The sequence below is a fragment of the Neodiprion fabricii genome, chromosome 4, assembly GCF_021155785.1.
Source record: "Neodiprion fabricii isolate iyNeoFabr1 chromosome 4, iyNeoFabr1.1, whole genome shotgun sequence".
Classification (NCBI taxonomy): Eukaryota; Metazoa; Arthropoda; class Insecta; order Hymenoptera; family Diprionidae; genus Neodiprion; species Neodiprion fabricii.
This window is the reverse complement of record NC_060242.1, coordinates 14,495,110-14,511,974: the sequence shown is the minus strand read 5'-3', so window position 1 is coordinate 14,511,974 and position 16,865 is coordinate 14,495,110. Positions and strand designations below refer to the sequence as shown.

Sequence of the window (16,865 nt, the reverse complement as noted above, 5' to 3'; positions counted from 1 at the left end):
AGGAATAGGTACAACGCGAGGAGTCGTTTGAGCGTGTGGCTTAATATTTTCTTTTAATGGTATAGTGATCTTACGTTTAAATTTTCCTAAGCCATTAAAAACGTTTGGATACTCTTTTATCGGATCGAATTTACAATAAGACTTTACGGCAATTTTTTTAATTTCCAAAGCATTGACAAATTTTACTAAATTGAATTGTTCAATGTCTGGCTTGCCTAATAAAAATCGATCTAATCCTTTAATTACGTAAGCTTTTACATTTTCTACAACGTTTGCTTTCTTTAACTTCAAGTACACAAAACCCATGACTGACATTTTTTTACCATCCGCGCTGTAAATAACTTGTTTGGTATTTTGGATTTTACTATGACATTCACGCTCTGCAAATTTATATGGAATACAAGAAACATCTGCGCAGGTATCTATATTAAACGTAACGTTTTTACCGAGATTTAAGACCTCGAACTCTGCTGTGTAATCGCGAGAACTGTTTTGTTTACGTTTCACTGCTCCGATGAAGTGTGCGTTGAAAACATCTTTGCCTGGGTCGTCCTCTTCGGGATCCGCACCGTGTATGGCGTTGACAGACTTGTTCCGACACACCTTGTCCCAGTGGTTCTTCTTCCCGCAGTTTCGACAAGTTGAGTTGAGTGCAGGGCATTTCTTCGAATGATGTTTTCGTAAACCGCAGCGAGAGCAATTTTCGCTTTTCGCTGTATCTCCATGTTTTTCGTTACTTTTTTTAACACTAGGCTTCTTTTTTATAATACGATTCACTTCACTTTTTTCTGGGCTCATTGAGCGCAAAACTTTATTTTGCTTTTCTTGCATCTCCGCTTGTCGCACTAACGTAATTGCATTTTCTAGCGTGAGATTTGGAGTGAGCTGTAATCGTTCAGAAGCTCTAGCATCTTTTATCCCAATGACGATGCGATCACGAATAAGATCATCTTTTAATGCTTCATATTCACATTTTTCAGCTAACGCGTGCAAAGCCGTAATAAAAGAGTCAACACTTTCAGATTCTTCTTGGAATCCCGAGTTAAATTTGTATCTCTCAAATATAACGTTCTTTTTTGGAGAAAAATACTCGTCAAATTTTTTCTTAACTTCACTGAAAAGAGTCTCATTCCCGAGGTTAGGAAATATACGTAACAAGATATCTTCGGCTTCTTCGCCCATTGTGTAGCATAGCAAATCAACTTTTTCTTTTTCTGACTTATTTGTCAGGCCAGCCACAGATAAATATCTCTCAAAACGTTTAATCCAAACCGGCCATGCCTCTGGTTTAGTAAACTCAAATTCTCGGGGAGAATTAACGTTAGACGTAGTATTTGAAGCTTCGTTAGCCGTCTGCCTCGCACCACTTGATGTTTGTTCACCATTCGTCATCTTGTTCTCCTTTTTTTTTGCACGGAAATAGTTACACGATAAAGGAATGTGCGCTAACCTTACACTTTTTTATCTCGTTGAAGTTCAGCTTAAATACCGACTTCTGACACCATGTTGAGGACTCGGGACTGACGGGTTTATATAAATGAAGTTCACGAGATATAATGTATATAATGGTAGGATAGCGAGAGCGTGTGTTTAGGAGCGTCTGCTCTGTGGCCCGTGTCCACAAGTACTGACTCAGCGGTCGTCTACGACTCTATAGAAGCACCATAGATGGTGTGACCTAAAGGCACGTTTTCACAACATATATATAGATATATATATATAGATATATTAGCTGTACAGTAATATCGACCTTTTTTATAGAAAATTTTATTACCTACAAAATGAAAAAGAAAAAGGCTCCGTAACTTGCATAGTTTCCGAGATATCCCGGTTAGAGTGTTTGCATCCCCCTCATCCTGTGTTAATCAAATGTGAAAAATTCAAACCGGTTGCGTCACGTTTTAGAATTAAGCCACCGTGCTCCGGTTTCACGAGGCTTTGTTTGAGGCTCAAAACTAACTTTTTCGAAGATGGTTAAAAAAAAAAAGTTAAAAAAAATACCACTTTAGTATATACATTCAAAAATATGTTTAATTTTCTTTATTTAAAAATATCAAAAATATACAAGGATATTGTACGATCCTGCGAGCGTCGTAACAAAATCTGCGTATATGGTACCCACTCGCGCTTCTTCAAAAATCATCTGAAAACAAAAAAACCAAAAAGATTATCAAATTAGATACTACATTTAATCTAGTACTTGTCATAGCCGATTTTATAAATATCGATTTATGATAAAACGGTGGGCGTTTGAACATGAATAATGATTTTTTGGCCAAAAATTAGTTATTATTTTGCCTATAAAACAAATACTAAGTGACGAAAAAAAAATCCTATCACAAGTACTAGATAATGGTGTATAGAATAACCACAAAAAACTTTAAGGCAGTCGGTTCATTGGTTTTCGAGAAATTTTAGGTACCGATTTGAAAAACGTGGTTTTGAGAAAAACGCGTTTGAAAATTTAAGAATGAATATATCATGAAATTTGCCAACTTACATGGAATCATCAATAGCCCATAGTGTAGGTCTTCTACGGTCGACGGAATGTTCATAGCTTCTAAATTTTGTTGTCGGCGCCGTATTCGACCTTCTTTTGTTTGTTCTTGCGCTTGCGGCTCGGCTTTCGCTATGTGAGTTTCGTCTCTTCGCACAGCATACAAGTGCGCTCCTGATCCAACCGATATTCCTAACACATTCATAACTTCCAATAATGAGGTGACACCATTGTTGAACGTGCATGTTGCAAAAAATGCAGCAATGTTAACGATTTTGGCCCCGCTGTTCATCGTTTTGGGAGCTATCTTCCAAATGAGTTGGTTAAGGCTCTCATTGCTGTTTTGGGTGTATCCGCCAACACAGCGTTCTAACAATTTGGCTTTGCTGAGGTTGTCGTATATTGGTTTGATGACATCTAACACCATTTTTGGCAATGAAGAATAATCGTGACGGAAAATTTTCAGTTCTTTTTTGACTTTCGCTTGTTGCCACTTGCACCACGATTCGGGGCCTTCGGGACAGAAATGATGTTGAGGCTTGCTGTCTGTTGAGCCGTAATAGTAGAATGTTGCCCATATTGCTTTTTTCATGTCATCCTTCGAGTTACAGTTTCTGCGAATAGCTGAACCATAGTAAATGCTCAGTTTATTAGTAAGCTTTGCCTTCAATTTGTTTTTGCCGCCGATTCCAGGATTGTTTTTCCTGCATCCGCGAAGACGGGTTCCCATTCGCTTTTGAACGTGTCCCACGCATTCTATTTTTACAATTTCAATCTCATCACCATACAGTTTTGCGTTTAATATTCCCGTGTACGTCATAGAGTCGCCATCCCCTACGTAATTAGTGTACATAACTCCATGCTTTTCGACAGATCTGGAAAATGATTCTTTCATGGCGTCTACTTCCATTTTGCCTGACGATCCTTCATGATTGGCCTGACAATTTTCATCGTGATTATATTTCCATTCCTCGTATTGCTCGGTATTTTTGTGTTTTTTCCAATAGTTACATTCAGCACAATAAAAAGATTTTACAAGAATATCAACGACTTTTCCTGTAAACTGACCAAGGAAAACCGCAACTCCACATAATGAGGTAAAACCACGTTTTCGCCACGTACCATCTTCCGAAACGGTTAGTTTTGTTACATGAGCCCTCGAATTTTCTCGTGTTATTTCCTGTTGTTCTTGTTTTACAGCTTGTTTTAACATCAATTAAACAATACATGAAGCAGCAGAATGAATGTTATCAATTATCATATTATACGCCGTTTGTTGAAGCGGAGGCGGTAAATCCATGAGTCTACAAAATTTTATAGCTCCACGCAAACCAATCCCCAATAAACGCATAACAAAAAAAAACCTTGTATTTATTTCGTAAGCTGTGTTGATATACGGGCACGAAGGAATGAAAGTCGGTTTGAACGATGAACACGAGACTACAATTTTAAAACCGAGTCCTCGAGTGCTTTCTATAGAGAATCGAACATCGCTATCACACTTTTTGCATTTTACACATTCCGATAAGGCAGAAAACACAGTCCGAAAATTAAAAATTCGGTATCCGGTGTTTGGATCTTCTGGTGCGGATGTCTCACGATCGGTCTTCAATTTTTTGGCACTGGTACTAATATTTTCGTCGGGAAGTTTTTTGGCACAATATCGATTTTTGGGTGGTATTTTCCTTTCACTTCGATTTTTGCGAAAAGATCCGGATCGATGAGCTTCTCGTGAACCTTTATTTTTTATATTCATTTTTCTCTGAATATTTATTCGCTAACAAAAATTCACTGTACCGCACAGTTGCACGAACGGCAAGCTACTGACGAAACGTATCTATTTCTGGTAATGACTAACAGTCGCATGGTATTTCCGATGTACCTGGAGCCAAGCATGCCCAATTATTGTGTTTTTACACAATAGAATCATAAAACAGGTCTAGACACGAAGGGTCTTTGAATTAAGGGTTACTTGCCGCTACCTGCCTGTCGGCTCGGCGCGCGGCACCGCAAAACCCGTTTCACTTTCTCAACTGTAACTAGCTGATTTATCAAAATATTAACTTATCGTTTTCACCAGATATTCTAGAGACCTCAAACTTCAAGAAAATGCAAAAAAAAAAAAAGAATTGATTTTTTCGACCATGTAGGTTTATATCTCCCCTTAAACGTCTTTAGACGGCTGTAAACACAGAATAGTGGTGACTAAATAACTGACCCAACCTTCCCATGATCCACACAAGTTAATTACTTATGGGGACATGTCCGAAAGGGTATGGCGAGTTTGCTATAACTATCATTGCTATCAGTATGGAACAGAAAGGAACCTCTCCCCTATTTACTTCACCAGTCTCAATTCATCTCGCTTTATGCTTGTATTATTTTCATGGCTGTAAAATGATTATTCAGGACAGCCGTGTGACCAGAGTATCGTTTTGATGGATTGCAGGATCGTCAATGTTTTCTTCGTAGCTACATGCAGTGACATGCGAAATGACTGAATAAAAGTGTGCTGTCGATCAGGTTTTCGTTTATGGAGCACGTACAATACCTAATGCCTATAAAATGAAGTTTATGTTCATTAAATTATATTACCAGGAGTTCTTCAATTACAGCATCATTTCTTAAGTTGAAATCAGCTTCATTTGCGGTGAATTGATGCAGGTACCACTGTTGACGAATTTCGTTCCAGGACCAAGCAGAGCCTTCTCCGTCGTCAGATAGTGTACTTTCCTATGTGCAACGGGCAATTCATTGTAGTTTGTGCTTTATTTAACGATGAATAGTTTATACCATGAATAGTGCGACGAGAGAAAATATTTATCGCTGGTTTACATGTTTTAACCATTTTTTCATTATACTTGAGCCTACCCAATTGTTAGGGGGAATATTGTATCCACTGGCATTAGTAGTTCCATTATCCCAGATATAGTAGTCTGTGTAGGGATGAGTACGATAAATCGAGGCATTAAACCAGGTGTGGTTGATGCTTGAATGGTTTGGAATATAGTCCAGAATCACTTTCAGCCCTAAAATCATAGTATCATTCCGATCGAATATTATTTTTTCGATAAAGTGAACGTACAAAATCCAAAGATACACGATAAAGGAGGTACGCGTCAAAGGAAAAACTCACCAAGGTCGTGAGCTGCAGTTACAAGTTCATAGAAATCGTCGAGATCACCATAAGTAGAATCAATGTTTTTGTAATCCGTCACGTCATACCCTGAATTGGAGAGAGGTGAAGGGTAGATTGTGTTTACCCATATCGTTTCCACTCCTAAGTCCACGAAGTGATAGAGTCGGCTTTTTACACCTGCAATCAATAAATACGTGACTAAAGACCAGTATTGAATTACAAGTTATAACTAGATACAGTGGGCGCTAGATGAATATCCTGTCGCTATAAGGCCATACAAGCGAGTGCCCTTCCACATTGCATGCACAAACGCGGCATCCCCCACCTCAGCGCACCCATCTCCCACTGTGCTGTACTGTCACCCCCCACCGTGCACAGCTCTCGCTTTCGACGCCAGCAGTGGGGGCGATTAGCAACTACCCATTTCAGAGAATTTTCGTTTCGTCGGGCCCCACAGCAGGGCCATATATCCAACGTCCACTGTACGTTTAAGATTAAGAAGTGTTATTTATGACTTGCAAAATTCTGAGGACTTAATCTTTTCACCTTATACTGTTTACGGAATGTATATTGTTGACTCAAAAAGTTTGCCGTACTTTCCTTACGAGATCATACCTAGCATTATGTACTCGATAATATCGACTATAATACGAATATGAATAATATTTTCAATTATTGAACAGAACCTGGCGTTCTGATAAAGCAGCATATATATTAAAATAGAAAAAAAGAATGCATCGATGAGCTAACATAGCCTCTTTACTGTGAAGATTAAAGACATTCTAGACGGTCTGGACGGCAAGAATATTACCACATTCTATTAGGAATGAGGATTCAAAAAGCATTGATGCTCTTATTCAATGGAATCAGTAAACAGATAGCTGAGATATATACATGAGTGTTGTAATTCTGACTTTATCAGATAGGGATGATCGCTCAAAAACTTTCATCGTGTTAAGACCACAGGTGTAGAGAAAGCCTTCACATATATGTCAAATGTGGAAAATAAAGTTACATTCATGAAACGGAAACAATATGAAAGTTGATTTACTTGTCTTGAAAATACATTTTTTATAATTGTATACAAGTTTTTCTTGCGGTAATATCGAGTTTTGAAGCGTGCGCATCACAGTTGGAACAGTATATCCAAAGCAGCGGGGTGCCGCGTAGCGCGCAAAAGTTAGCGGTTCTTGTCGAAGCCGTTACTCTTACGTAAAAATGTTTTGAATACTTTTTTGTTGAAAACTTTGGATTCCTAATTTTTGTACATAACTATAAGCGACAAAGATTCAATACTCAGCGAGATATTCTTGAGAAATTAAACTTTGTAACTATTTTCGAAGATGACGATGCTAACTTCACGGGTGCGAATGAGGACTTTTAGTGGGTTCGATGTAATGTTACGTTCTGGGAAGAACATCGCGAGACATCTTTTCTTCACTGCGTGATTTTCAGTCTTAAGTCGATTTACAAACGTTGTGGTGTTTAGGTTTCGGTAGAATTTCTTCAGCAGCCTGTCTTGATCTGGAACTTTGTTGTGGGTCGCGCCAGCTATCACTATACATGATGCAAATAATTTGTCTTACACAACACTTTAATTTAAAATACACATTTATCATCGGGTGTTTAAGAGACGAAAACGTTCTATCCCTTAAAGTGTTATATTGTTAGCTAGTGGTCATCTTTACTTGCCGGAAAATCTACGGTATAATTCTTCAGTCGTGTGCTACGTACGCAATGCTTTTCGATACACTAGTGATTCCGAAGTCTCATCGATACATTGTGTCCCTAGTCTCTGACTAGGTGCAAATTTTTGAAATTGTGTCTTCCGTGCTAAATTGTAGAAGTTCAGTGATATCAATATCCAATTGACACCGGAATTATTTGAAATTTTTGACAGTGTTGACGATACTCCAAAAAGAGTTTTATTCTATTTTAAACGCATCGCCAACGAGTCTAATCTTGCAATGATCAACGGTCCCTGAATCACACAAACACCAAGAACGGATCCGCAGCCCTGAATTCAGATATTTCGACGTAAGTAGCTCGTGACACGTACCGTCAGAAGAAAATACTGCTTCTCAAACTACACTACAAGTCTAATATATCTGAAACTGATTCTCATTTGTCTGATATCAGTAACCGTAAAAATTATTTAATACTGCTTCCTGCTCAACTTCAAAGGCATCTGACCCTCAAAAATTTGGGTGGCGGTCAAAACTTGGAAGGATCGATATTTATAATAGCCGATAATATCGAAATTTCAGATATGCGAAAATGAAATGATGAAAAATGAATTATTTGAAATCTCGAGTTTTGAACGTGTCACTGATCAGCAGTTATTCTGATCCGTGATTGTTATTTTTCCGATGCTCAGACCACTATGATAAAGCCCAAGACGCTTCGTTTCGAGGGAGCGAGATGATCTCCAATCCACCAATACCGGTACCGGCAGAGCATCATCAAAACTTCATCACGTCCGACATCAACAATCGTCAACTTACCCCAAACAAGTTTTTACATCTGGTATTTTAAGCAATACTATTTCTCTTCTTCGATCATTCTATATTTTCTACCTCTATCTATCAACATTGTCATTATATGTATATGTTGCTGCACATTTATTTACCCTTCATTCATCTAACAAAAATCTACAGAAAAATAGTAACCTCTTTGAATGTATATTGCAATATTCAGCTTGGCCTACTAATTAAGGAAGCCTTAAACTTAGTCTCAATTTTTATCGGACACCATATAACATTTGAGAAAAAAAATTCTTGATTGTAGTGTATAGTTGGTAACTATTGATAAAAAAATTAGCATACACAAATTTTAAATTAATGCGGTAGAGAACAGATTAATAAATGGTTGATAGTTGAATAAAAACATTAGAAAATATGTTACTGCATGAAATGTATATTTAACTTGAACTGATGGACCCTTAACGCAATTCTATCATGACTTTTTTTGCAAATGCTTACAAAAATATACCGAAGAATACTCATTCATCCATACACCATTCATACTCAGCTTTTAAATACTACATTCGTTTTATAATAGAAAAATTACCAGATATATTTTGATCACTGAAGAATTATCGTGCTTACTAATCAATATCTATTGACGACTGTCAAATTCAGTTATATATTGAGTTTACCCTCATGGAAAAAACCCTCAACTCGAGTGTCAATTCGTACCTCTAATTCATACTTCATGCTAAAGTCCCATAAGAAAAAAATGGAGGGTACGAATTCACCCCCAAATTGAGTTTTTTTTTAGTGAGTACTCTAAGTGAAATTATTTGAATTTAGATCTGACTAATTTATTGATAGCATTGAAAACTCATCATGATACAATGTGTGGCAATAGCCTTCGTAGGCGGTGCATTGAAGATGGTGATGCTGATTGATGATAGTCACGTTTAAAATTGAAATCCATCAAGCCAGGTGTATCCATTGCGATCCGTTAGCTTCGGCATCGGAGCAATATATAGATTTTCAGGTCAACTGCGTGGCACTGTATGTTTATGTTTTATAAAGGTAATGTTATTTGAGTTGTTTAAATTTTGTGCAACACATAAACTGGTGTGTGATTAATTCAGTCAAATTTTATATATGCAATTGAGTCACAGATACCAGGAATTGTGGACCTTCCGTCCCTGTGTCTTCTCGCAAAGTCCCCTCTCGTCTTCCGTTCCTCTGGCCTTTCGCACTTCGCATACAGCGCTACTGGTAAATAGTAAGTACGGTGTTACCGTCTGATGGTTAAAATTGAAACTACTGAAATCGGGTCAACTGTCACGAACATCTTATGCATAATGAAAAAATACTGAACTTGTATTTAATTATTTAAACCTTATTGGGTATTATTTGCAGTTATTATTGATTTAGTATTTTTTCTATTAAGTGAATGTATTGTGCGGGTAAGTGAGAGATTAGAGAATGGATGCGAGATGTTTATTCCGTCCGCTCGTTACCGAGTTTGAACTCAACTGCCTGACAATGACTAGGCTTGTGTACATGTGTATACACACTGGATATATATATATATATATAATGTATAATTAGGTGTGTACGACAAAGTACGTCACTGAGCTCAGCATGCACTGTTGAACAAACATTAGCCCAGGGCACAAAGTGCGTAACAAATCGTACGTCGTAACATCGATGGTAAACAAAAGGCACGATTCAATAAAATCTGCAGAATGTCACGAGTGTGCGGTATGAGGTGGTATGTATATAGAAAGCAATACGTTTTGACGTAAAATATCTGTGAAGTATCTTTAATTTAGTATCTTGGTTGACAGGTGGATGCAAGTATACTATTGTCTCTCTCATGTGGGTTCACCAACGAAGCGTAAATCTGGCGTCTACAGAAATCAACTGATTGTGGCAAAAAGCGAAGGACAAGGGTTGAAATATGCAGGAAACTGAGCTCTCATTGAACAACGAAATTCGAAAACAATCTGTCAGGTGCGTGGCACGTGATGCAAAATGTGTTCGCCATTCTGTACAACAAACAAGTTGTACAAGCATTTACTGGCCTTGGTATTTCCTTTTTGACCTTTGTTACCCCCAGAAGTTGATTTTATTGTATTCTGTGCTAGCTAGTTCCAGGTTTATGCTGCTTTTTTTTTTCATTCGCTTATCATCAGAGAGGTTGGATATTTTTGTGCTGCACAATGCAAGCTATAAGGTCCACAGATAATCACTTGAACACTATTTATGATTTAATGTATTCTTCGAGACATGACTTTGAATGAAAGCATGTATGAAATGTTTAGTACTTGTGTTTTACGTAATCTATTTTCCATCTATCCTGAATAATAACACATTCTTTTTATATTTTACACACTGAAAGCATTGATTGAAGCAGAATTGGTGTGACATGTGCATGGGCAGCGAGTTTTTTGAATATGAAGGAACCAAACGCTGGATCGAACATCAATAGCGAGGGATTATTCACTTGAAAAATTAGTTCTCAATCACTGGACATCACTGGAATTCGAGTTGTACTTTAATATTAAACATCACGTGGAAATCGGTAATATGCTGAACATCTTTCAACGTTTATGGGAAATCCATACTACATTTCAGTTTCTGTACTGCCTCATTGATTTTATGCCTCGTCGTAGATAATAGATTAGAGGGTGAAGTAAGTCACTTTCGACCAGTAAGCACCGCTCTGCCCAAGAGCGAGAGACGAAAGTTACTCGTTAGTTGTGTGGAAGATCCACGCCACTTTTCAATCTCATCGTCAGTATTGATTCATTGAGTTTATGATTTGTCATAGATAATAAATCAGAGGGTGAAGTAAGTTACTTTTCACTGGTAAGCACCGCTCTGCCCAAGAGCGAGAAACGAAAGTTACTCGTCAGTTCTGTGGGAGATCCATACCACTTTTCAATCTCTCTATTGATTCATAGATTCTATGCCTTGTTATAAGAAATAGAGTGTGAAATAAGTTTTTCACCAGTAATCACCGCTCTGTCCAAGCGTGAGAGATGAAAGTTTCGTCAGTTGTGTGGGGAACGTTTCTTCTACAAAAAAGTTAATATTTTACTAATGAAATCAAAGTTTGGTTTCTCGTCAACTTGACGTTCATTGAATGCAGAATTAACGTACATTTATGTACGTAAATAATTTCCGTATTCGAATCATGATTTTATGTAATCGATTGCAGACATTGTGATGCTGATAAGCATTGGTGTAAAAGATTCACAAATTTTCACAATGCAGCGGGCGTCTTCTATGCAGGTTTCTAATATTGAACCTGGCTAGAAGATGCGCGCTGCGCCATCTAGCGGTGTGCGGAGGTACCTTGGTACTCTGCTCTGCATTACCGAGCTGCAAGGGGGCCGCATCGGAGTTTTCACGCGTCTTTAAAAGCACCTTAACTTATGAAACGCTGGAAAATAATCATACATCGGACTCATTAAAGACGTTGGGAGATATTGATACAATTTTCATTCAATTATGAATTTTGGTACTTTCTATACGTTGCTGTACAGCATTATTAAGAGTTCGAAATAAAATTGAAGGCAATATCAGACCATTGGACGGCTTATTAGATCGACAGTTTTTAGCGAATTATATTGCTTCTCAACCGGAAAGTCGTCTTACCTGTACTTTCACAGTTTATTATATATCGGGACAATCTCTAGAAACTATACAGTCAATGCACATGCGCGAGTTTTATCGGCTGCTTGGGCAGGCTGGCCACTCCAAGTTTCAGCTGTCAAACTCTGTTTCTGGCGGCGATGTAGTTCATACGAATTTTCGAGGTTACAATCTCAAACAGTCGAGGTAGTGACTCGGAAAGTTGATACTAATGCTCTTTGAAAATTAACTTTATTCGACTGAAATGAGAAATCTGTTTAAATGTTGGGTGCCTGGAAGAAACGCAGCAGGTAAGTAGGAACACCTTATTTGATCACTTTTATTATTTCGTAAGTTAGAAATAACAATGAAAATTTTTTTCTATCAACAGGTGATACGGCCAAAATAATAACAGCTCTAATATTCACTGTTATCTGCCTATTCAATTTATCACATGTACAAAGATCATCTCCACTTTCAAGCAACTCACAATAAGTCACTTTCTCACTCTCTTGTGATTTCAGGCGGTAATATAGAATTTTATCACTTTTCAAAATCAGACATTCAACCAAGCGTTCAAGAAATTTAAATATCTCACCATCGGTAATAGAACTGTGAATCTTTTTTCTCGAAAATGGTTCAACAAAATTTACAAATAGTCGATAGCCAATGTATTTTTTCCGATCAATGAATTATTGCTACTACTATTAAACATTTTTCGATGATTATCAGAGTTTATTTCGCAAATTTTCAATCATGTTCGATTAAATAAATGAAGGGGACCTAATCCTCAAATTAAAACTTCAAGTAATATCAGAATTATTAAAATGATTTCTGTATTCCATGTTAGTGCGGTTCGAAACAAAGAAAATTTAATCGGAAGCATAGAAATCAAGAGCGTAGATCACATCCTGTGACACAAGTTGAAAATCAACTTTCTCAAAATGCGCCTTAACGTCACAATTAGCTTCAAGGACAATCATGTTGTAGAGTAATGTCAGAACATTATTACGAGGATATTGACTTATCAGATTCAAGATTTTGTCCCTTGTTCCGACAAAATAAATGAATATCTGGTTTTTAACGAAGTTCATGAAGATTATTTTCCAAATAATGTAATTCGATACAATATCTTGTTCATAGTCCTTCGAACATCACCTTGTAACAAGGATATTTGGAAAGATTCCCTGTGTTGCAGGAACCATTACAAAATTCTTGATTTTCAATTCGTGCTACTGAATAACTTCTGCGTTTCAGGTACCATTTCCAATCTCAGGATGAGATTTTTTTTCTTGTTTCAGACAGAAATAATAACGGTAAATGGCGATTCACAAGCTTTCAGTCTTAGCGTAGGACCCCGTAAAGAGTATAAAATTGAAGTTGGTTTCAAGCTATCTATAAATTGCAGGATAACTCTCTGATTCAGATTCGTAATGAAAAAGTTAGCGAGTGAGTAAATCCTATAGCAGACCAAATGATTATTTGCAAGGCAACGTGCGTTAGTAAGTGAATGCATTCTTTACACTTTACTGGGGTTCCACGAGACCGAAGCACGTGTGAAAACTCAACTAGCTAGCCAGATGACACCGTCAACTAAGATTAACTTTGAAGACATTTTTAACTGAAGTTATTTAACAATTCTAGATTTAGATTGATTCAGTTTATCGCAAAATTCAAACCTACAATCTAATTGAGGACTTGAAACACTATTTATCTGAATTTGATGTCAAAGAGAGTAAAAGTAAGCTTCAGAATGAGGTAACAAATTGAATGGTATAAAATTTGAAAAACAATGCTGGCCAATAGTAATGCTTGAATCACAATGGTGCACAGAGTGATTTCTCGGTAGAATGAATTGGCAGCAACGGTTAAGTAACAAACTTATCGCTATTGGCTCGATCAAAGTAAAATGATGGGATCTTCAGTCGCTATGATCTGTAGTGTATCCCGCTCTTCAATTTTGCCGCAATGAATGTTAAGAAGGTAGTAATGGCCTGATGAAAATAACTCTGGCATTTGTCTGACAGAACAACCACGTTCGATAGTTGTAATGATTGCACCGCTCGGGAAACCAGGATCTTTGCCACCTAAACGTTTTGACCATCAGGTAAGGCATAATTTTGCTCGTGTTGATCAAAGTTTGAACTTCGAGCCTGCTGAAAAAAACGAATTTCATCATTGAATCCATGTTAAAATATTGTAATAGTCAAAGATCACGGAATTAGAAATTTACTTACATGCTTCCATGCCTGCCAACTTTAGTTCCGCTTTGACGATGAATTATATTGTACCTGAAAATATTAGAAGCTATTATTATCAGATGGGAGCTTTCAATATCTTTAGATACAACTACTTTCCAATAAAATGCACACAACGTAAATCGAGAATCAAACGCATTTTTAATTTTATGTAAATAAAGAATCTGTTTACAATAAACGTTGTTTTTACTTACCTACCTCTGCTTATTCAGACTCGTACTTGTTAAAGATATTTCAAATTTCTCCTTCCAATAAATAACACCCAATTTCTGTATCATTAGATTCTTGCTTTTCCGTTGAATTCTTTATTGCGTCGGTTGAATATCTTCCGACATCGACCACGGTATTGTTGAACCATGCTATGCTTCTTAGACAATTCACGCTACGTGAAAATGAACAGCAACATAACCTCAATCCGCGGTTTTACGCGCGAGAGATTTACAGCTCTAGTCTCATTTTGTGTACGGCGGTCCCCTGCTCAGTAGACGAAAATATCGCTGCGGGGCGATTTCACCGACCAATGAGATTAAATTATTTGGCGCATGCGCATTGACTCTATAGATTCTAGGGCTTGTCCCAGTATGTTATTACATGTACATTAGGCCGGAGTGATAAATGTCGATTTTCGCGAATCGTATCGTAATAGCGCGGGTAAGTTGCTTCTTGGCATCACTGAAAAGTGTGACAAGGCGAAAAATTCACAATCGATATTATCTTCTGTCGCGGCAAACGTCTTCAAGTTGTGAATTTTTTAATATCGAATGGTCGAAATGGAGAACAACCCCCAAAATACCAGTTGGCATTAAAAAAATTCATAAAAACAGAATATCTGAAATTCACTCACCCAGTGAGTTTTTATGAATTTTTTTGTTCCAACTGGTATTCTTGGATTGTTGCTCCTTTTACACCCTATGTTAAAGAATTCAAAACTTCAAGGGGCATTTATTTACTAACAGGAAAAACCGTGTCTACGGCAAATTGAACCTAAAAAAATATCGTTTTTCGTATTAGATTCGTATTGCAGATGAAAATGTGTCACTTGTTCTATCTGAGCCACAATCTAAAACATAAAACAATAGTGGAGAAAATGTTTATTTCTCGTTCTAAGCATGTCCAAATACAGTCGCCTTGCGTGTCCACAACGCAAAATCGCAATCAATGATGGAGTTTTATGATAATGTAATAAGACATTTCACTTTTACTCTATTTGCTAAATCACTGTGATAATGTATCAATCCCCATAGCAGTTGATTTTGTATTTGATACTAAATATATAAAATGATCGAGCAAAAATTGTTCACGATTATTGAAGTCAGTCCCCTGTCCCAAGTTCAAAGTCATTTTTAATCTAATGGATGGATCACAGTGCCATCTTCTTCTGCTAAAAGGAATCTGAAAAATGTGCCCTGCGTGAAGAAACAAAAGATGAGCCTTCAGTGGCATTTGTTTAGTGGCGTATCAGCCTTTGCCGCTGCAAGGCGTATGCAAGTCCCTTTCGTGTATCAGTTCACTGACAATTGTTTTACGGTTAAATTTTATTATTCAAATAATCTTTTCGTGTAGTTATACATTACATAGAAAACGGGCGAATAATAATATAAGCAGTAAATTTTTTGTGTACATTGTTTAGTATTTTTAAAACCTTCGATTCCGTAAGATTTACGTCCCCTAGCGCGTCAGTCCCCTGGATCTAGACAAGATTATTTTGTCATGTCAAAACAAGAAAACCTTAATATTCCTATGATATTCTTAATGGTAACATATTGGTTGTGTTCGTGATAGAGTAATTCAGGGTCAAATGGCCACAGGTAAAATATGGCCCACAGTATAGTATTTTGTGTACTTTGCAGTGTTAGACTATATTGTCGGCCAATTTTCCCACTTTACTAACAATAAGTATCGCAAATAATCAAAATTTCTCTCAAATAATAATAGAAGGTGTTTTCGATTCACAAAATCAGTCACCTGTAGCCATTTTCAGCATGATTGTGTGTGAAATAAGAGGTTGGCTCGGTTAGTTCGGGTCTGTGACCAAAACTGAGTCTGTGAGAAAAAAAGATATATTGTAAAGAGAATTATAATAATTGACATACGATAAGACAATTAATGCAATTGGAAGAGTAAGAGTGGTGTTATAACGTAGCGTACGTAGATCGCTATTGGAAAAATCTGAAAAGTAAAGAACCAGTGTTAGTTCGTTGTTGGTTGAGGAGGTTCGCCTAGAGATGTAGACACAAGTTGGTTATTTTCCAATGTGAGTAGACAATATCCAGACGTCAAGGGAATAGTACACATAATGGGTTTCATGAATGTAAACGAAAGAGTCGGCTAGAGAAAAATAAAACGCGAACTAGGCGCATGAAATGATCTCAGGAAGGTTGCACGCACTACGTGCCTTGAATGAGTGCACGAACTAGGTGCATGAAATGATCTCAGGAAGGTTGCACGAACCAGGTGCCTTGGATGACTGCACGAACTAGGTGAAGGAAATGATCTCAGGAAGGTTGCACGAACTGGGTGCCTTGACGACAGTGCACGAACCAGGTCGGCTAGAACAAACAATGCACGAACTCGGTGCGGTGAAGTAACAGAGGGTACTCAGTGTCAACCTGTGGTTCAACCAAGATATGGGGTCTTGTAACTCTCAATGCTGAACAAACTCGGCGGTGGTCAGACTAGAAGTGAGCGCCGCTGCGCAGTAGCGCTTTTATATGGGGTGGTTGGTCGTATCACGGAGCCTTCAGCAGTCGTTCGGTAAGGTCACAATTCTGGGAATATCGACAGACAGATTATCTGCTCCCTTGTCGGATTATATTATAGGTGCTCATTCACTCATTATAGGCGAAAGTGAATCCGATAGCGTAAATTTATAC

At 37.5% G+C, this 16,865-nt stretch overlaps 1 protein-coding gene across 1 annotated transcript in view; it reads right to left on the bottom strand.

Moving 5' to 3' along the window:
• LOC124179942 (maltase 1-like) overlaps positions 1–16,865 on the bottom strand; it is a 139,644-nt gene that overhangs the window by 48,253 nt on the left and 74,526 nt on the right. Inside the window, exons 2-4 of the mRNA XM_046564827.1 lie at positions 5,634–5,813; positions 5,369–5,526; positions 5,093–5,230 (exon numbers count right to left, since the gene is read on the bottom strand). Coding sequence (XP_046420783.1) covers positions 5,093–5,230; positions 5,369–5,526; positions 5,634–5,813 — 476 coding nt within the window. The remainder of the gene's footprint in view (positions 1–5,092; positions 5,231–5,368; positions 5,527–5,633; positions 5,814–16,865) is intronic.